At 43.3% G+C, this 22,024-nt stretch overlaps 2 protein-coding genes across 5 annotated transcripts in view; one reads left to right on the plus strand and one right to left on the minus strand.

Moving 5' to 3' along the window:
- The window catches only part of METTL17 (methyltransferase like 17), a 48,819-nt gene extending 33,910 nt beyond the window's left edge, over positions 1-14,909 (minus strand). Inside the window, exons 1-3 of one of the 2 annotated variants that reach the window (XM_077461154.1) lie at positions 14,782-14,909; positions 9,276-9,429; positions 8,890-9,033 (exon numbers count right to left, since the gene is read on the minus strand). In XM_077461154.1, the coding sequence (XP_077317280.1) occupies positions 8,890-9,033; positions 9,276-9,429; positions 14,782-14,817 (334 nt within the window). In that variant the 5' untranslated portion in view covers positions 14,818-14,909. The remainder of the gene's footprint in view (positions 1-8,889; positions 9,034-9,275; positions 9,430-14,781) is intronic. The other variant, XM_077461155.1, reaches the window with a different exon arrangement.
- Positions 14,910-14,947: 38 nt separating this feature from the next.
- Positions 14,948-22,024, plus strand: part of PARP2 (poly(ADP-ribose) polymerase 2) — a 70,547-nt gene continuing 63,470 nt past the window's right edge. For 2 of the 3 annotated variants that reach the window (XM_077461151.1, XM_077461153.1), the window contains exons 1-2: positions 14,948-15,103; positions 18,987-19,206. In XM_077461151.1, coding sequence (XP_077317277.1) covers positions 15,010-15,103; positions 18,987-19,206 — 314 coding nt within the window. In that variant the 5' untranslated portion in view covers positions 14,948-15,009. The remainder of the gene's footprint in view (positions 15,104-18,986; positions 19,207-22,024) is intronic. The other variant, XM_077461152.1, reaches the window with a different exon arrangement.

Below are 22,024 nucleotides of genomic sequence, written 5' to 3' on the forward strand. Positions count from 1 at the left end.
ACTGGAATAGGTAATGCTTTGTTAAGCCAGGATACGGTGTCTAGCAACTTAGGGGGCACTGGAACGTTTTTTTGGTAGTCTTACAAGCCCTAAAAAGGAGCCTAGACTGGAAACAGCCTTGGTAGAAGTTACTGGCAGGTCCTCAATTTATAAAAGTGGTGTGTACTGAACTGATAATGGCCAACATGATTCCCAAGTTTGGTAGCAATAGCAGAAGATTACGACTCATCCAGTGTAGGTTCAACCAGATAGTGCAGGACCTAAATAGTACATCTGCCAAAGCCTCAGTGAAGGCTGATGCAGGATCTGAAAGTTTAGATGCTCTTAAGGCTGTGGGCAGATCAGATTAGGATATTGCAAGGGAAGAGACGGAAGCACGCTAAAGGCCTCTGTAGTCAGAGACAACATTCAAGTGCAAAGTCCTGCACAAAAACAGCTAAATCCTTCCAGGGTAGAGCCAGGAAGGTGGCCATGCACAACAGAGCTATAAGACTACAAGAATGGCAGAGACTCTAGCAGAGGGCAAATCCTTTAGGCTGTCTGTTTTGGATTTTAGAGGACACGCTGCAGACAGCCCACAGTTAGTTAGTGAGCTAGAGGCACCCAGTGCAGCGGGACTGGCTCCTGTCTCTCCAATCAGACATGTTGCACTGCAAGATGGAAGGCAATGTAAATCAGGGTACAAGGTCAGACGTCAGAAACTAAAGATCCTAGCTGATAGGTAGCAGGAGAAGGGTCAGGCAGATGAAAGTGATCAGGTCACTATAGGTGGGCACTTTCAATTCAGAGCATCAGCAAAAAGGTGCTTCCTCAACCCTGACTGACAGAAAGACTCAGTTAGACTTACCGGTGATGGTATTTCTAAGAGCCTTTCAGGACAACCCCGGAGAGAGTAGCTCCACCTTGCAATCAGGAAACACATGCCCACTTTAAAAACACCTCCTCCTCCTCCATGGCTTCAGTTATTGTGGCCTTCCGACGCTGGAAAACAAAGCACAGAAAGCACAACACCATGGTAGAACTTAATACATTTACTAAGCATAACCTAGGGAGGGAAGTAACGGTTGTCCTGAAAGGCTCTTAGAAATACCGTCACCGGTAAGTCTAACTGAGTCTTTCTCAAATCGCCTTTCAGGACAACCCCGGAGAGGATAACCGAGAAACTTACCCTAGGGCGGGACTACTGCCTGCAGTACCTTCCTGCCGAAGGCCTGATCTGCTGCAGACAGTAGATCTAACCGGTAATGCCGGAGAAATGTCGAATAACTGGACCAAGTGGCAGCCTTGCAGATTTGTTCAGGCGTGGCACCGGCCCTTTCAGCCCAGGAAACTGCCGTGGATCTAGTAGAGTGGGCAGCAATCCCTGAGGGAGGTATTTCTCCTTTTGCTTTATAGGCTTCTGTTATAGCCAACTTAAGCCACCTACCCAGCGTACTTTTAGAAGCTTTCTCCCCCTTGCGTGATCCAGAAAATATCACAAAGAGGGCGTTTGATTTTCTAAATTCTTTAGTAACTTTCAGAAACTGTAAAAGACATCTTCTCACATCCAATGTGTGAAAAACTTCCTCTCCTGCATTTGCTGGGCTTGCAGAGAATGTAGGTAACACTATTTCCTGTGATCGATGGAAAGTTGAGGATACTTTCGGTAGGAATGCTGGATCCGTCCTCAGTACCACCCTGTCCTGATAAATTCTAAGGAAGGGTTCTGTAATAGCTAGAGCTTGGAGCTCGCTGACTCTCCTGGCCGAGGTGACGGCCACCAAAAAGATTGTTTTTAAAACCACCTTCTGCAAAGAAGCTTCCTGTAAGGGTTCAAACGGTGCTCCCGAGAGACCCTGTAAAACTGTAGACAAATCCCAACTGGGAAAGTCTTTAAGGGCTACTGGTCTATTTGGAGCAAGAGCCCTAAAAAATCTAGAAATTAAAGTTTCTTTAGATAAAGTCTTTTCAAAGAAAACTGATAAGGCAGCCACCTGAGTCTTCAGGGTACTGGCTGCGAGACCCTTCTCCATTCCTTCATGGAGAAAGTCCAAGACTGACACCGTGCTCTTGACCTTGAGTTCTCTAGAACTGCACCAGGAGTTGAACTTTTTCCAGACCTTCATGTAAATTGCCTGTGTAACTGCCTTCCTACTGGACAGCAGGGTCTTTACTACTTTATCTGAGAGACCTTTAGCCTTTAACAGGTCCTCCTCAGAAACCAGGCGGTTAGCTGCAGGAGTTCCACTTCTGGATGACTTACTGTCCCCTGGGATAACAGATCTTTTCTGAGTGGCAACCTCCATGGGGGCTTCGAGGCTAGGTTTCGAAGACCCGCGAACCAGGGTCTTTTTGGCCAAAAAGGAGTGACTAGTATTAAGTCTGTCCTTTCTTCCCTGAATTTCCTCAGTACTAGTGGAATTAGAGGAAAGGGGGGAAAGGCATAGCACAGCTGGTAATGCCAGGGGTGAGCGAATGCATCCAACCCTATTGCTGCATCTCCTCGGTGAAGAGAAAAGAATCTGTCCACCTTTGAGTTCTGCTGGCTGGCAAAAAGGTCTACCTGAGGAACCCCCCAGGCCTCGGAGATCATCAGGAACACTTCCTGATTCAGACTCCATTCTGCCTCTAGCAATTTGCGCCTGCTTAGGAGGTCCGCAAACAAATTCTGAGAGCCCTTCAGATGCACTGCCGATAGTGAGGCTGTGTTCTGTTCTGCCCAGGCTAACAACAGATTGGCCAGCTCCATCAAGCTCCTGCTTCTGGTTCCCCCTTGCTTCATAATGTAGGTAACCGCTGTTGTGTTGTCTGACAACACCTGAACATGGTGACCTCTCAGACTCTGCTGAAATGCCACTAAACCCAGAAAGATCGCCTTCAACTCCCTCCAGTTGGATGATCTTTGAGCTTCCTGTTTGGACCAGACCCCCTGAGATGTCTGACCATCCAGATGGGCTCCCCAGCCCCAGGCACTTGCGTCTGTAGTAAGGCGCTTGTCCACAGGAAAGGTCCACACCAGGCCCCTTGAGAGGTTTGCCTGGTCTCTCCACCACCAAAGAGCCCTTTTCGTCTTTGACGAAATTTTTAGCTGTTTTTCCAAAGGATCCTGATGGGACCAGCTTGACAGAACCTCCCTCTGAAGGGGTCTGGAATGGAACCTGGCCCACTGAACAGCCGGGATTGCTGCCGTAAGCAGGCCCAGAACTGCCATAGCCATCCTGACTGAGACTGTCTGGTTGCTCTGTATCCGCTGTACAGCTAGCTGTAACTTTTCCTGTTTTTCCAACGGCAGGAAAACTTTCTGGAGAATCGAATTTAATGTATACCCCAGAAATTTCATTTCCTGTGAGGGGGTCAGGATTGACTTCTCTAGGTTTAGAAGCCATCCCAGGCCCTCGAGGTGAGACTGGGCCCTCTGGAGATTGACTAGGACCTGCTCCCTGGAGTCTGCAAAAAACAAAAGGTCGTCCAGATAAGGAACGACTGGAATCCCCTTCAATTTCAGGGGTTCCAAAGCCTCTGCCATAATCTTCGTAAAGACCCTGGGAGAGGACGAGAGTCCGAACGGCAGAGCCCTGAATTGGAGGTGCCATACCGAACTCCCTACCTTCAATGCCAGGCGCAGGAACTGCTGCGATGCCTGATGAATTGGTATATGAAGGTAGGCATCCCTTAGGTCCAGGGATGCCATGAAGCATTCTGGGGTCAACAGCTTTGTGATGGAGAAAATTGTATCCATCCTGAAATGTTTGTACCGAATGAACCTGTTCAGGAATTTCAGATTCAGGATTAGACGGTACTTCCCTGAGGGTTTTTTCACCAGAAAAATATGTGAATAAAAACCCCCGCCCTGCTGGTTTACTGGGACTTGAATCAGAACCTCTTGCTGTATCAGCTCCTGTAACAACAGCTTCATTGCAGAGGCCTTCTCCTGATCCCTTGGCAATGTTGTCACATAAAACCTGCTCGGGGGTAGTTCTGAAAACTCCAACCTGTACCCCTGATCGACAACGCTCTTCACGAACAGATTTGGAGACAGCCTGTCCCATTGTTCGCGAAAAGCTGACAGTCTCCCCCCCACTGGGGAGATATTGTCACTTGTTCTTAGGGGACTGCTCTGGGGGAGATCTAAAGAGGACTCCACCCCTGCCTTTGCCCTTCTGTGAACCCCATCTGCTCTTGTGCTCCTGGTCTTTTTTATGGGACTGCTGAAAAGCACGAAAATTCTTTTTAGCAATCTGCTTTTTCTTAACTGGAAAAGCCTTCTTTTTATCGGCTGTTCTATCCAGCACAGACTCTAAATCAGGACCAAAGAGCAAGTCACCCGAGAAGGGAAGACCACACAGCTTGACCTTAGAGGCAGTGTCCCCAGACCATGTTTTCAGCCAAACTGCTCTCCTGGCTGAATTTACAAGAGCCGAAGACCTAGCGGCCAGTTTAACTGATTCTGCTGATGCATCCGCCACTGCAGAGAGTGTAGCTCTCCCTGGTTCAGGCACATGCTTCCTCCAAGGAGGAAACACAATAACTGAGGCCATGGAGGAGGAGGAGGTGTTTTTAAAGTGGGCATGTGTTTCCTGATTGCAAGGTGGAGCTACTCTCTCCGGGGTTGTCCTGAAAGGCGATTTGAGAAAAAGGCATGGAACACAAAAACCCAGCCAGTAGAAGACATCAGTGATCAGTACCTCAGCATTAACCACTTCGCGCCCACGCTATAGCCAAAACGGCCACAGCGCGAATGCTGACGGGAGGGCGTCCCTGGACATCCTCCTGTTTACTTCCCATCTGCACGCCGCCGCGGACGGGGGAAGTTCTGTGCTGGCCGTGTCCCTCGGACACAGCCAGTCACAGATCGCTGTAAACATATGAGATCATCTCTCATCGACGGCTCTCCCTCCTCACATAGACAGCGTGTGAGGAGGGAGAGACGAACCGCTGTGAGATCTCACAGCGGTTAGTGTAAAAAAAATGTAATAAAAAAAAAAAAAAAATCTATAAAATATAGATAATTGATAATAAAGTGCCCATCTGTCCCCACTGCAATCTGCCCCCACTGCCATCAGTGCCACGTGTCATTGTCCTGGTGCTCCAGGGCCTTCAAAAGTGTAATAGGTAATCAACAAGTTAGATGTGCAATTTATGCTCCTAGAACAGACCAGGTGGCCAGGCTGTGGAAACATCCCACACATGTGGTATTGTAATACTCAGGAGGAGTAGCAGAATTTAATGTTGGGGCATTATTTGTGGTATACACATGCCACATGAGAGAAATAACCTATTACAATGACAATTTTGTGGAAAAAAATTAATAAAATCTTAATTTTGCAAAGAATTGTGGGGGTTTTTTTCAAAAGTTTCGGTCTTTTTTCATTTATAGCGCAGAAAATTAAAAACCCAGATGTGATCAAATACCACCAAAAGAAAGCTCTATTTGTGGGAAAAGAAGGACAAAAAAAATAAAAAATCATTTGGGTACAGTATTACATGACTGAGTAATTGTCATTCAAAGTGTGAGAGCATCGAAAGCTGAAAATTGGTCTGGGCAGGAGGGGTGTTTAAGTGCCCAGTAGGCAAGTGGTTAACCTCTCCCTTCATAGGAGTAAATAAAGACTATTTGCCTCTGCAGAAGGGCGAGTCTAACCAGTGAGCCCTAGGCTTCTTCTGTTAAGGAAGAAGAATACACTTGCCCCCAATGGGATGGTCAATGCTTTATTAAGTTGGGATATGGTGTCTGGCACCCTGCAAGCAACACCAGAACAGTTAGTGGAGTGTGAGCTGTATGTACCCAGTACAGCGTGACAGTCTAGAATAAGACATGCTGCAATGCAAGTCAGAAGGCAAAGTATAGCTCAGGGTACAGGGTTTGGCCTTAAATATTCCTGACTGATGGGTAGCAGGAGAAGGGTCAGACAGTCAAAAGTGATCAGGTCACTGTAGGTGGGCAGCAGAGATAAACTGAGGAGAGTTCTATGGGTCACTTGCAATACAAAACAGCAGCAGGATGCTGCTTCCTCAATACTGAATGGTGGGAAAAACAAACAATGGAGTGCACACAAAACCTCAGTGGATGACATTGGCGCTCAATACTTTAGTGTTAACCCCCACCTGCAGCGAAACCAACAGAAATTGGGAAAATGAATAGTGCCCAGGGATCCAAATACTGATGTACCCCTCAGTGCTCAGCCTGCATGGCCTACTCACAAAGCGAGTCTACAGAGACAGGGCCACCCTTGGAGCTGTACATGAATCAGCAAAGTGCCACAATGCAGATCCCAGTGCATAAACGTCACATTTTGGCTAGTCCCATGATGTCTAGCCCAGCAGGGTATGCATACAGAACTCCCGAGTCAGGCTTAAGGAATGCTGATCCAGATAGATGCACGACGGAAGCTTGGCAGTTATACAGTAGGAATTTAGAAGAATTAAAACGGAGGTAGAATTTTCTCAATAGAGCTATAGAAAGGCATAGATCCATTTAAGCATGCTGGGAGTAGGAAGGTTTTATATTGCTAGCCCACGTTTTATTTTTTGTATTCACCAGTGCCTTTCTGTAGGTACCATTTTAATCAAAAACAGTTGCTAGATGGTGTCTACTAATGGGCAAGAAAGAAAAGAGGGAATGTACAGCTTACCTTGGTGGCGATCGCGCCGGTCAGGTTTGTAAGAGATTTCTCCTCATTTACAGTATGGTTACCAAACAGAAAGTGAGGAAAAACGTACAATGGTGATAGAGACCCCAATAAAATGCTGACTGAGGATCTAAGCCTTCCCCTTAAGAAGTCCTGATAAAGTTAAAAATCTGACAGGGAATCTAATTCTCCCCAGATCATCATCCACCACTTTTAGTGTTCTTTCAGAATGAGCCTAGTGGGAATTAGAGGTAAGAAGTCCTGTGAAGACAACTGTCTAACCTTTTGAAAAGAACATAAGCTGTCTCCATGTTCAAGGAATGTTATATACAGGGTTATGGATTTAAAACTGCAAATGGTACTAAGAAGACAGAAAAATAACTAGGGGTCCATTTATTGACATGTGTAAAATGGCAGTTTCTATTTGTTTCCTTTTGCAAACGATTGCAACATAACCCAACATTTTATCACAAAATCCAGGTTGGCCCAAACTATTTAAAAAGGACATTGAACATTAGAGATCAGTTTTAAAGCACAACGCCAGAATTTTTTTATTTTTTGTTCTAAAACAGCATGTGCTCAGATTGCCCCTGGTTACCTTACAAATTCTACCTTCACTGATGCCAGATAGTATTAACAGGGTTTTTTTTTTTTTTTCCTGGCACTGCAGCCGAGAAGTTGGGGTGCTCATACATTAAAGGGTTGAGTTGTTCACACTTACTTTCCTCTCATCCCTTAATGCTGGGTTCACACTGCTGCCAGATGCGGCTCGCAGCAGGGGTCCGGAGAGTCACCGTTTTCCATTTCAGGGATGAATCAGGGCCATATTTTTGCCTGAATTTGGCCCTGAAACAGAGCCAAAGACACAGAGGACTCCTGTGCAAGCCACTCGGCCACCACCCCGGAGATGTGTGAACCAGCTCCATAGAAAGCTGGTCACAATCTCCTGTCATGCGAATTAGATGTGGGGAAAACACATCCAATTCACACCAGTGTGAACCCAGTCTGAAGCGGAGCTCCAGTCTCCATGCTGGTTTTCTTGAAAAAGCACCCCATGATTCTATTTGCCCAATATAAACAGGATACCGTTATAAGTGTATTTCTTCTTACTTACAAATATGACAATTATCATAGGATCCCGGCAGACAGGCAGTGGTTATTAGTGTGGGCATCCGATGTCCACTCCTACTTGCTTCCGGGATTCCGTGCAGCTGTTTATCCGCCATGCACATCCCAATCTCATGCCTGCGCAGTAAGTTTGCAGGTCACCATAACAGCGGCGTCGGCAGAATTTCCTGCCCCATTGCTATGGCAACCTGTCAATCAAGACAGAATCTGGAAGGATGTCAAGCGAGGTTCAAAGACTCCTGGTATAGATTACGCAGATATCCCAGGAGTCGTAGCAAATCACCTAATGAGGAAATTGCCTAGTAGGCAGCCGGGATTGGAAGTGCAGACTACATAAAGAAAAATAAGGTATTTAGAAAATGAATAAATAAATAGCCATTACAGACTGTTCTAAGGGTGGGCATTATGTTGCAAGGAACTTGAAGAAATGGACAGAACTCCACTTTAAACATAACCCCTTCAGCCCCTTAATGACCAGGCCAATTTTTGCGATATGGCACTGCGTTGCTTTAACTGACAATCGAGCATTCATGCAATGCGGTACCCAAACAAAATTTCCCTTTTTATCCCCACAAATAGAGATTTCTTTTGGTGGCATTTGATCGCCTCTGCGTTTATTTTTTGCGCTATCAAAAAAAATAAAAAAAGAATATAAATAAAATCGAATTTCTTCATCAATTTACAAGAATATGTATTGTTACAGTTTTTTTGGGGTTTTTTTTTTTTTGCCAAAAATGACAGGATCTCTCTTCATCCATTTACAGAACACACTGCATTCTGTCAAAAGACTAGACTTTACTTGGTCAATCCCTTCAAAACATCAGCATATATTGTCGTCATGTTTATTTGAGGGGTTAATTCAAAAGGTGGAATGTTCATGTACCCTAGAAACCCCTTTGGCAGCAGCTACATATTGTTTGAGGATTTACTATTTTTCCTGTAGAACTAGACCTTACAGGGCCCTGTACTGTCATTTGCCAAGCTGGGACCTGCTGACCAACTTGTGCTATACTGAATCACAGCACAGATGGGGTGGCGGGTGTACGTGTTTACCCCCTTCCCGGAAATGCAGCATCATGTACGTGTTCTGGTGCAGAGTAGTTGTCCTGTCACAGTATTTTTTGGAACAGGCGGTCCGAAAGTGGATATTTACCTGAATCTGGCATTTTGGCTATAAACTCAGCCTGTAGCACAGATGCTTTTTTTCGCAACTCCCTTTCTTCCATAGGGCGTTTCCTGCTCCATAGGTAGTTTTTTAAAGAAGCAGCATGCTCTTCCATACCTTGGATATGGCATTCTGAAATTAGAAAATAAGTTAATGAAAGCACAAGGAGGAAACATTCCCCTCTCTACCAAGACGATGGTGCACTCTGCAAAATACTACTATTCAAATCTCTTAGTAAAAATTACAGAATAGTACAAATTATTAAATAGAAAATAGTACTAATAAATAGCAAACTGTAAAATCAGATCCAACAGTGGTACATTCCTTTACTGGGTTTATACATGGCAAAATAATATTATTAAAGCAACACTTGCTTTTCAGAATATAACTGGCTGCATCTTCAGCCTCCTGTGGCAGATGGACTATATTCATGTGCAAAATTCCTGGGTGCTTGCGGTGAGGACCCTTAGACAAGAAATCTGAGGAGTTGTCAATATGAGGCTTTCCAGAAGCTGCAGAGCTTAATGCCTGTGTTAGGGGGAAAAAAAGAGAAACAGAGCCCACTTTAGAACTCCATAGTTCAGAAACTGAAAGTCTACAAGAGCTGTTGACCAAAGTATGTTACCATATACTGTCCAAATATCAGTTAGGATATTTTGCACCAGAATGCACAAATTGGTGTGCTCTAGAAGAGTATGGGTTAGTTAGTGAAAGCTATAAGCAGTGCTTTTGTGCTTCAGAAAGTAAAAACGGTGCAATTGTTTAAAAAATAAAAATAAATAAATAAAAGTTGCTACAACAAAACATAATGGTTAAACAAACCAAATGGAATTAAGCCCTGGTTCACATTGATGTGATTTGGCGGCTATTGCCCGCAATGGAACAGTCCGAATCAGTCTGTCACCGACTATGCAGAGCCCCACCGATTCCCAGTAGTTATGACTAAACAGTACTATCAGGAGCAGACGGAGAGACAGTTGATCTAGATACTTACACAATGTTGAATAGAAACCCCATATTTAAGTATAAAAAGAAATTGGAATTATTGGTGGAGGAAAAAAAAAGGGAGGTATACCAAGAGGCATTATATGGTAACCCTATATAGTTTGTAGAATGCCCATAATTTATTTCCTGCCCAAGATACATAAAGACCCATTAGACCCCCAGGCAGACCGATCATCAATGGCATTGAATCAATCTGCTCGAGGCTGGGTCAGTATATCAACTATTTTTTACAGCCTCTAGTGGCACAGACGGAGGCGTATACCAAAAAATACCAAAAATGTTATCCAATTTTTTAAGTCTCTGGATTATTTAGGACCTTGCATTCTAGCCACGGCAGATGTTGGCTCACTTTATACTATCATCGGACACAATGAAGCGTTAAGTGCAGTCAGATAGGCCATTAGCAACTCAGATCTGACTGACAGTCATCAGAAGTTTATTCTTAAATGTCTTAAGTTCAGTCTTAAAACAGAATTATTTTTGGTATAGGGCAAATTATAATTTACAAACTAAGGGGATAGCCATGGGTGCCAGGTTTGCCCCTAGTGTGGCAAACCTTTTTATGGCTTGTTGGGAAGCAGGAGATGTGCTTTGTGAGCGACCAAGTGAGTTGGTTGTTTACAAAGAATACATTGAAGACCTATCAATTGTATGGAAGGTGGACAGATTGTCCTTTGATAGATTCATGCTTAATAGGAATAATCTCTCTAAAGATATTGTATTATCCTGGACTGAGTGAAAAGTAGTAGTTTCTTGATCTAGAAATTTTTATAGACCAAGAATCATTGTAAACCCAGACAGAAATTCTCATCTCGTAATAGACAGCTGCCATCAATATTTGGCTTAATAATATTCCTAAAGGCCATGAGAGTAGAGAGAAATTGCTCTGATGAATAGGATTAGCTCCTTCAGAGGTTCGGGCCAATCGGCTTATTAAAAAGGGTTATGAACCCCTTTCTATTCAGAAAAACCAAAGGGGAGTGTTAGATATGGACAGGCAGGTATTGTTACAAGAAGGCAAACAGTGGGTTAACTCAGATTTTTAATTTAAATTGGTACTGGATTATAATATTTTGAAGAGAGATAAAATACTGAGTGCAGTTTTGCCTGGTAACCCTGGGTATGTATATAAAAAAAAAAAAAAAGCCCAGATAGCCCAGTGTGATAGATTTTCTCCCCCCCCCCCCCCCATACATAAGAGAAGTACCCCATTTCGTTTTTTCAACAGGCTTCTATGCATGTGGGAGAGGTTGTCAAGCTAGAAATAATATTAAGAAAGAATTCCTTGCAACCAGTACTGAAAGAAATTATTGGATCAAGGATCTGATTACTTGTTCCTCTACGGGGGGAGGGGTTATAAATATGCTAGAATGTGGATGTGGGCTATAGTATATTGGACCTAGCATGTTCAGGTAGAAGAGCATATTAGGAACATAAAAAAGGGGGTGGTCACACAACGTGTCAAAGCATTTTAGATTGGTACAGGATAAAAATTCCAACTCTCAAACTTTGGGGGGATAGAGAGTTGGTGAACAAGCACTGGAGAGGGGGCAATTTTATGAGGCAGTTGAGTAGAAGAGAATCGTCTTGGATTTTTAAGTCCATGGCCTCAATATTGACTTCAATCTCAACTGCTTCATAAGTGATAGATGATATTTGTAGATATAGCATTTACTTTGAAGGTATCCCTGATGGTTATCTTAACCACTTCCCGACCAGCGCACGACGATGTGCGTCGACAGAATGGCACGGGCAGGCATATTGGCGTACAGGTACGTCCAATATTCAATGCCGCCCTGCCATCGGGAGCGCGCCGCCGGCGGCACGCTCCCGCGCTGGTCGGGACCCCTTTGAGTCTGGTCGCGGGACCCGATCACCGCAGGCATCCCCGCGATCGTCTCACGGAGCGGCCGAATGGAGGAAATGCAGAGTAAACAGCATTTCTCCATTCTGCCTAGCAACTAGTGACGCTGATCTCTGCTCCATGTGATTGGAGCAGAGATCAGTGTTCACTAAATGAAAGCCCAACCCCCCCACAGTTAGTAACACACCCCTAGGAACACTTAACCCCTACACTGCCACCCACTGGTTAACCCCTTCACTGCCAGTGTCATTTACACAGGAATCACTGCATTTATATAGCAGTGACTACTGTATAAATGACAATGGTCCCAAAAATGTGTCAAAAATGTCCGATCGGTCCCCCACAATGTCGCAGTCACAATAAATAAAAAAAAAAAAAAAAAAAAAAACGCTGATCGCCGCCATTACTAGTAAAAAATAAAAAATTATTAATAAAAATGCTATAAAACTATCCCTATTTTGTAAACGCTATAACTTTTGCGCAAACCAATCAATAATCGCTTATTGCGATTTTTTTTACCAAAAATATGTAGAAGAATACGTATCGGCCTAAACTGAGGGAAAAAATGTTTTTTTATATATTTTTGGGGGATATTTATTATAACAAAAAGTAAAAAAATAATGCGTTTTTTTCAAAATTGACGCTCTATTTTTGTTTATAGCGCAAAAAATAAAAACCGCAGGGGTGATCAAATACCACCAAAAGAAAGCTCTATTTGTGGGGAAAAAAAGGACGTCAATTTTGTTTGGGAGCCACGTCGCACAATTGTCAGTTAAAGCGACGCAGTGCCGAATCGCAAAAAGTGGTCTGGTCTTTGACCAGCAAAATGGTCCGGTCTGCAAGTGGTTAATCTTTATCTATCTGAAATGTTATGTTTTTATTCTGAGTTTTAATTAATCTGAAATCAAATGGTTTTATTCTGAGCTATTTTTCATATTTGGTTTCATTTTATTTTTACCATTTTCATTTAAAAAAAAATAATTAAATTTTCCATTTTTTTTTATTAATATAAAAATGATATATATATATTTTTTTTTTTGTCTTTGTTTTTCTGTATTTATGTAGATTATTAAAGTAATTATTGATCTGTGTCTAGATGGCTGCGATGTGATTAGTAATAGTAGGTGGGCTTTGTATATCATGGGGGGGGGTTTCACCTTGTGGTTAGGTGTCGCCCGGAGTAAAGTAATCATTTCCCTTTCCAGTGTCACCGATATTCCTGTAGTGCAGCGTGAAGGTCTATTATTAGCGGTGGATTAGCCACTGCTGTGCAATTCCAGTACCAAGGACTACATAAGAGTGGAGTGACATCTCTAGCCCCACCCCTACTAAAAGAAGTCTACACCTTGACGATTCTCGTTTAGGGGGCGGAGCCCATGTACTGACGTCACCCCGCGGATATCCCGTTTTACTCTGTATCCACGTTTCTACAGCTAGCACAGCTTATAGTGCCCAATTTGTGAGTATGGTTACGAGAATAAATTGCTTTTATATGGGGAGCACTAGATTTCTTTTTAGAATTCCTTTTTTATATACTGTATTTATCGGTGCATAACACACCCATTCAATTTAAGTGGGAAGTTTCAGGGAAAAAAAAACTTTTTTTTTTTTTTTTTTAATAAAACTACTTTGAAGCAAAATAATGGTCAGTGCCCATCAATGCAGCCTGATTAGTGCCCATCTGGAGCATGATCAGTGCCCATCTGGAGCCTTGCCCCTCTTTGCAGCATGATCAGTGCGCATCTTCAGCCTTGTTATTGCTGAAATAAACAGAGCCGGATCTCCTGTGTACTCGGCTCACAGTCCCACCCCTTGGCCCAGCTCTTATGATGTACATAACACTGGTCCAAAGGCGGGACTGGGCGCGACTGCACGCAGAGCCGAGTACATAGGAGATTCGGCTCTCTCTATTTTGGCAGCGATCGCGTTCCCTCCATCCCCTCCGAGGCAGCCTTTCGGCGTATAACACGCACATACAATTCCCCCCTGATTTTAAGTCTGCTATAGATAGGTATTGAATACGATATAGATAGATATTGATCGTTGCATATGCAGAGGGTTTGTTAAACCAGTCAGAGGATGTGTATGGAATAGAGGACTTCCGGTGCCAGCATCACACCAGTCTCTGTTGATATCCCCAGAGGGTAACTGCTTTGTTTGACCAACTGGTGAAACTGAGGTGAGCAGCCCGATTTGGATTTTTGCATAAGAATGGTGGAACATTCCTTTTTGTCACATATCTGTTTTATCACGGACTGGAATGTTTTGATAGTTTGTGTCTTTATTGATTTTTGAATGAACACTGTATTTATTAGTAGCGCAGCACTGTTTATATACATTTGATATGAGTGGAGTGAAAACACTTTGGTGATAACAGTTATTTTATTGATCTAATGATTGCGCTGATTGATTTTTTACAAATCTCCTCTTCTGTTTACCGTCATCATTGAAAAGTAAAATCACAAAGTTTAGGTTGTCCCCAGGAATGTAATAGAGGGGAAATCTTCCAATAGGGACACTGGTTCATTTGCAGGGACTTCCTCCCACTTCCTGTTTGGCTATGGAACAGGAAGTGAAGGGAAAATGTCCATAATGGGACACAGATGGTGAAAAAATAATAATCTGATAAGTTATAACCTTCCCTTGCTCTATCAAAAATGAAAAAAAAAAAATCCTAAAGTTCCCTTTAACTGGGGATTTTTTTTTTAAATTTTACTCTTAAAAAAAAAAAATCCAAGAAATTCTGTAGCAGTAAGCTGATGTGATTTTATCCGTAGACAGCAGAGGACACCACTGTCACGTGGCCAGTAATACCCCATCTCCCCATCCCATGAGTGTAAGGATAGAGGTTACAGCACACAGCCCTGGAGGACTGCAACTACCATGTGCACAGCAGACCCTGCTATCGCGAGAGTGCCTTCCTCCCAACCTGCTCCAACAACACAGCTCTGCTATAAAGAGAGAGAGGGAGGAGGTGACACCAGGCGCGGTGTGCCATCCTCAGTACTCACCCTCATTTGCTGGAGACGGAAGCGTACCGCTAACATGGTGCATTCAGTGTCACAGCTTCACCTCCAAAATACTAAACACCATGCCGCTACCTCCGCCCCGCCTTCACAACCAATCACCGTCCACTACGAAACTCATCCTACCACGTGCTCTACCCCGGCTTCCCATTTATCCAATAGTGAGAAGCCGTCTTATGAGTGACAGCTCCGTCAGCCAGTGGCGAGCCCTCTATGCGAGCTGAGGCTCAGTGTTGGCCTCTAAGCAGTGAGGAAGAGGTGAACATGTCTGGGCGCGCAGGTTCTGCCAGGGAGCGCAAGTCTCGGGGTGAGGGATGCTTTGTCACACTGCATGTCTGGGTACTTCACACGTTGTTGCAGGACGAATATGCCCTTGTATCTCTCTATAAGCTGCATGCGGTGGGTAGTTAGGAAGGGGGCACCATTGTAGGATGGGGGAGGAACTGGCCACTCTGTATTCTGTGCAAATGTAGAATTCTGGTGATAGGGGGCGCAGTTCACTACAGTGGTTGTGTGGTAGGGGTCATGTGATTGGCCACTTTGACCGCTTCCTGGCGGGATAGCTCAGGTTCAGATTAGTGACTAAACATGCATGGCCTCTGCACAGAGAATGATTCTTCACAGAATTGGATAATGTAATCATATCTATGGGTTATAGAAAGGATAACTTCAGCAATTTGATCAGAATTGTCTTGATTGGTTTTGCCAGAAAAAAAATCTGATCCTATTCTATAAGATCGCTAGGTTTATGCATGCCTCCCAACTTTTTGACACCTTTTATCAAAAGTATGTAGGCATAGGACACACCCACTGCCACGCCCCTTTTAATGGAGAATTTTATATATAAAAAAAATGGTTAAACCCACAAGTGCATTTTTCCCACTACTCTTCCTTTATATTGGCTTTTGACATTTAGAAATCAGATGAAAGGTTTAGCACTGGGAAACACTTTTTGATAGATTAAAAGTGCATTTTATATACAACTATATAGATCAGACCAAAACGAGGAGGGACAGAGGGACTTTGGTCCAAATCAGGGACAGTCCCTCGAAATCAGGAACAGTTGGGAGGTATGTGTATGCTGTTCCGATCAGACAGTAAATCTGTCAACAATATGATCAGATTTAAAAGTGTTCCCTGCATGGCCACCATAAGGCTCACCGTACACTATACCAGGCATCCCCAATTGGCGGACTGCGGCCACCAATGCGACGACAAGCATGATTTACTGCACTCCAGACTGATTTTACTGTTAGTAACACTTTAAGATAAAAAAAACCTCCCGTGTGCAGCAGCCCCCCTAATACCTACATGAGCCTCATCTCGATCCAGTGATGTTGTACAAGAGCCTCAGCTGTCCAGGACTCTCCCTCCTGATTGGCTGAGACAGCAGCGGGTGCTATTGGCTCCCATTGCTGCCAATCAAAATCATTTAACCAATGAGGGGGCGGCGTCAAGCTCAGGTCGGGTGCCACCTTAGCAAGCTGATTGCTGTGGGGGCAGGAAGGAGAGGCCAGGAGCGCCGGCGGTGAACCCGAGAAGAGGAGGATGTGGGCTGCTCTGTGCAAAACCATTGCACGGAGCAGGTAAGTATAACATGATCCTTCCCTTTTTTTTTTTTTTTTTTTTTTTAATAAAATACAATTTAGTATAACTTGCCTATCGGGCATTTATTTTTGTTTTTTATAAATTTTTTGCAGACATGTTAAAATCTGAATTTATTATTTATTTATTTGCTAGAAAGTACTGTAAACCATCAAAAAATAAATTAAAAATATGATAGTCGGGACCCCCAATAATATAATGGTGTTTGTAAATTTTTATGTCACACAATATTTGCACAATTATTTATCAAATGCATATTTTCAGGAAAAAATGCACTAAAGGGAATTTGCGCAATATTATACCCATTTTTTATTTTTTTTTGTAAAATATAAAAGATGGGATTTCATCAAGTAAACAGATACCAAACATGTCAAGCCTTAAAGTGATTTTGCCCGATAGGTAAGTTATACTAAATTTTATTTTTTTAAAACCAAAAAAAAAAAAGGATCATGTTCTACTTATCTGCTTTGTTTAATTGTTTTGCACAGGGCAGCCCAGATCCTCCTCTTTTTGGGTCCCTCACTGGCTCTCCTGGCCCCTCCCTCCTGCTGAGTGCTCCCACAGCAAGCAGCTTGCTTGGGGGGCACCCAAGCTGAGTCGCTGTTCTGTATATCCATTCAGACACGGAGCCGCAGCTCAGCCCCACTTCCTCTCTCTCTCTCCTCATTGGCTTACTGACTTTGACAGCAGCGGGGTTGCCAGTGGCGCTTCGCTGATGTCTCAGCCAATGAGGAGGGAGAGACAGCTGAAACTCTCATACAACGTCGCTAGATCGAGTTGGGTTTAGGTAAGTATTAGGGAGGGGGGAGCTGCACACAGAAGTTTTTTTTATCTTAATGCATAGACTATGCCCTAAAGATGGTGCTCTCGAGGTTAGGTGTCTGTGTGCTTACTAGAGTCCAAACACAAGGCACAGATACTTTTTCCATCCACCTCTCTAAGTAAAATAAATATATACTGAGGCTTCTGTATTGTAAAATATGCAGTTTACCTTTTAACCACTTCCGGACCACCGCACACTGATGTGTGTCCCTACTTTGGGGACGGATATCGTTGTTATGGCAGCAACTATCTAACCCTGGTATCCCTGTGTTCGACCAGTGGTCCGGTACAAGATAAAAGTGGTCTCTGTGGTGGATTAACCGCAAGATCACTTTTATCTATGGTGGGTGAGGACTTTTTGACCCCAGATCTCCTCTTCTATTACAAGGGATGTTTACATTCATTGTAATAGAAATAAGTGACATATTTATTATTTTTTTTTTTAAAACAGTGTAAAAATAAAAAGTAAAAGGTAAAATAAATAAGAAAAACTTATTTTTTTTTTTTTAAATGCGCCCCGTCCCGCTGAGCTCGCTTGCAGAAGCGAACGCATACATAAGTAGCGCCCCCTATATGAAAACGATGTTCAAACCACACATGTGAGGTATCGCCTCGATCGGTAAAGCGAGAGCAATAATTCCAGCCCTAGACCTCCTCTGTAGTTATGCAACCGGTAGAATTTTTTAAATGTCGCCTATGGAGATTTTTAAGGGTAAACGTTTGTCGCCATTCCACGAGTGGGCACATCTTTGAAGCGTGACATGTTGGGTATCAATTTACCCGGCGTAACATTATCTATCATAATAAAAAAAAAAAATCTACTAGACAACAGTAAAAGTTAGCCCAATTGTTTTTTTTATAAGTGCAATTGTAAGACCGCTGCGCAAATACGGTGTGACAGAAAGTATTGCAACGACCGCCATTTTGATCTCTAGGATGTTGGGGAAATAAATGTATAATGATTGGGGGTCCTAAGTAATTTTCTAGCAAAAAACAGTTTTTAACTTGTAAACACCACATCTAAAAAAGAGGCCCGGTCTTAAGGCTTGACCCTTCACATACATATCACAAATACTGTATATGCTATTTCATTTTGGAGGAAATCAACTTCATCCATAATATAATTGCCCTTCTTGGTTCCAGAAGTAAGTTAAAGTGACTCTAAACTCAGTTTAAAAAAAAAAAAAAAAAACATTTTTTCAAGGGTTAACTCGAAGTCCCTTCTATTGCTCTCGGCCTCCACCAAATCTCCAAATTCCTTATTTGATGCTGTAATATGACTTCCTGTTAGAGGGTGGCAACATATGTTTTCCCTGGTTCCACTGTATATAGGAATGTTGCCTACTACCATGATGGACTAGGGACTATGGCATGTATAGTGGGCATAGAGCAGTGCACTGCTTGTTCCAAACAAACGGAAGTTTAGGAGTTCACAGAGGACATTACAAGAGAAACACAGTAAAAAAAATGGTTTCAGGAAGAATCGATTACAGGGCTAATAAATAGTGGATGTGTGTGGATTCTTTTTGGAGAATAAGGATATTGTTTTTGTCTCACTTTAAATCACTGATAGACTATATTTATGAACTTCAGTATTTACAGTATAAACCTCATGCTTTACATATAAATCTCATGCTTAACTCGTTGCTATGAAGTGTTAAGGAATGGATGCTTGCTGAATTAATTTCTGGTTAGTTGTGAGTCACGAGGTAACACGCAGCACTTCTTACTGTATTAAAAATCAAATCTCCACTTCCTTGTAGCAGTATCCCAGAAGAGGAAAATCGAGGCAGATCCTGAGCCAGAAGTTGTTATAAAAACTGAACTTGAAGATGAGAGTTCTGCATCAGCTGAATCTGGAAAAGTCGCAGGAAAATCTGCTGTAAAGTCTGAGCTATTGACCCGCTGGGAATGGTTGAATGATGGAGACATGTGGATGGCTTATACTGCTGAGCTCAACAAACAAATTAATCAAGCATTCAGGTAAGATGCCGGACTTCTTTCACTTCTGCAACTGCAATATGCAATATCAGATCCTTTTAAAGGTCGGTTGAATTCTGGGCATATAAAATGTAATATGAAGAATATATTCCTCAAAAGCCACAAGAGATTTACTTCCACTGCACAATGAGTGAGAACAGCAGTGACTGGTCATTATTATAGGAAGCTTTTGCACAGAGGTTTTTATCCTTGATTACTGCGCAGATCTAGAAGAAATACACAAAACACTTCAAGACTTTAAGTAAAAATGCACATGCCTTTTGTATGTAGACAATCTGCTTCTCCCAGAGTTCTGGTTTCAAGGTCCGTTAAATCCCATCCTTCCCCTTTTCTACTTCTGCAGTAGGTGCTAACAGGCCTCTAGAACCTGACTTGGTGCATGGGACTTAAGGTCAGCTAGACCCTCTGAATAGCCTTCAGAATGAAGGTATGCCCCCATATCTGTAAATGATTGGGTTTATTGTAGATTCTGCGATAGTTATGTCTCTTCAGCACTATGCTGCGGAAAGTGTCCCTTTAGGCCTACAGTGTACTCCCTTTCCCTTGGTGCCCCTGCAATTACACCTTTCTGTCTCCCCTGTACTGTGCAGAACCCAGTTCAACTTGCATCCATTTGGCACTTTCTGTGCAGCCCTCTGAGCCCTTCTACACATTATTCTGTGTTTCCCTATTGCCCTGTTATAATAGCAAATTTTAGCAGCCTCGTGTCTGACTGTCTCCTGATTCATATCTCCACCAACTCTTATAGCATGTCCGCAGTCTGACAGTCTCCTGCAGCATGTTCAGTCTCTCACCATCTCTTGTATCATGTCTGCAATCTCTAGACCTTTGGGCTTGTCTCTATGGATTAGCTAGTCCCTGGGGTTACTCTTAAACCTCTGGCGGAGCCTAGTATAGGCTACAACCCCTGTTTCAGTGGGATTCATCTCAGGAAACCCTATCAGGGGTTTGGAATATGTTGGACACCATCGAGGTGTTGCAGTGCTCTTATCTCTGGGAAGGAAAGGGACCCCTGTTGCAGGTAGAGTGCTGCTTCCAAACTGGAGCGGGCAGGGGTTGACGGTAAAATGCTGCTAGTTTTAGCGGTGCCTTTCCATAATTTTAGCGGCGCTATTCTGCTGCTAGCGGGGCACTTATAACCCAACTAGTGGCCGATGGAGGGGTTGAATGCGCCTGTGTAGCGCTGCTGCCAAAGCACTTTGCAGGCACTTTGGCAGCGGTGCCCATTCATTTCAATGGGCAGGAGTGGTGGAGGAGCGGTATACACAGCTCCAAAGATGCTGCTTGCAGAGACTGCAGGGGAGCCGTTTTGCAGGCATTTTATAGGCGCTATTTTTAGCCCAAAAGCACCTTAAAAACACCCCAGTGTGAAAGGGGTCTAACTGTTAGATTTTATGAGATGGGGGGGGGGGGGAAGAAAAAAAAAATTGGCCAAAAAAATCGGCCATCTGCCGCCGCGATTTCTAAATATTGGCATCAGCCAGAGAAAAACCCATATCGGTCGACCTCTACTGTTAAGCCCCAGGGATACCTAGGAGTGTTAGCAAGGATGTTGTTCGTTGATCCAGAGTTCCTGCTTGTGGTTCATATCTCTTCTGGCTGGAGCTAAAATCTTACTTGCTTTCTTGCCTATCACTTGTGGGGTTGTTCCAAGAGTTTTTTTTATCACTGTTGACCACATCTGTGTTTCCTTTGAACATGGAGTCATTCCGCTCTGGTGGTTGTTGTAATCTCTATTTTGCTTTGGAGCATCAGGTTGATGTCTCCATCTCTACTAGGCAGATCCCCTGGGGTTCCACCTCATCAGTTCAGATTCAGGTGTTAGTACTTTAGGTGATTCTAACCTGCAGGTGATTCTGGTTGGGGTTTTCTGCTGTGTTGCCCTCCCTTAAAGTGTTACTAAACGCAGGACCCTGCATTCACTATATCTGGTCTCCCACAGTATACAGAACATGGAAATGCAATTATTTTAGTAACTATAAACTGCTAAATACCTTTTCTTATCTCAGCAGTTAAAGCAGTCTTGTGACTTGTATCAGTGTCTGGTTAAAGCTTGTAGGAGGCGTTTTCATTCTTCCTTAATTGTTGGAATAAAGATGCAGGACCCCTGACCCTCTGTGTGGACAGTGCTGATTGGCCCTGTACTGATCACATGCACTCTCCTAAGAAAAAAATAAATTATAGCAATACACACCAAACTGAGCATGTGCAGTGTGCCCCCATTACTCTGTTCTATCAGGAGATTGGGGACTGTGGAGGACCAGAGAAGACAGGATCAAACAGACTGTTACTAAACCCAGTTATATGAAAATAGTTAATCTGCGCACACACACACACACACACACACACACACACACACACACACATGCGCCTTTGTTAGCTGGCCTTCCCCAGATAGACATTGCAGGAGGGAAGGATCTGTGCATACAGGATAAAACAGACTTTTTTTTCCACAATGCAGAGGATTAATCCCTTAGGTTTCACAGTGAGTATAAGAAGCATGTTATGCTGCATATACAGACTGATTTTACTGTTGTGAGTTTAGTAACACTTTAAGTTGGACTGATTTTGGACATCTGAATCTCTGTGTTACTGAACAGAAGAAAAAAGGGTTTTTGTATTTGCTGTAAAATCAGTCAATTTGAGGGATGCAGGTCACACAACTCTGTGTTCCTTCTCATGCTGTGGTACTGCTTTACCACAAAACGGAGATATGCTGGGTAGAGAAGGGGTTATGAGCACTGGCTTATGATTTTTCTGTTTGCCAGTATTCAGTCTTCCCGTTGGTAGCAATTAAACC

The sequence above is a fragment of the Lithobates pipiens genome, unplaced genomic scaffold, assembly GCF_037356315.1.
Source record: "Lithobates pipiens isolate NorthernLeopardFrog02 unplaced genomic scaffold, aLitPip1_a1.2 Scaffold_3, whole genome shotgun sequence".
In the NCBI taxonomy this organism is placed as follows: Eukaryota; Metazoa; Chordata; class Amphibia; order Anura; family Ranidae; genus Lithobates; species Lithobates pipiens.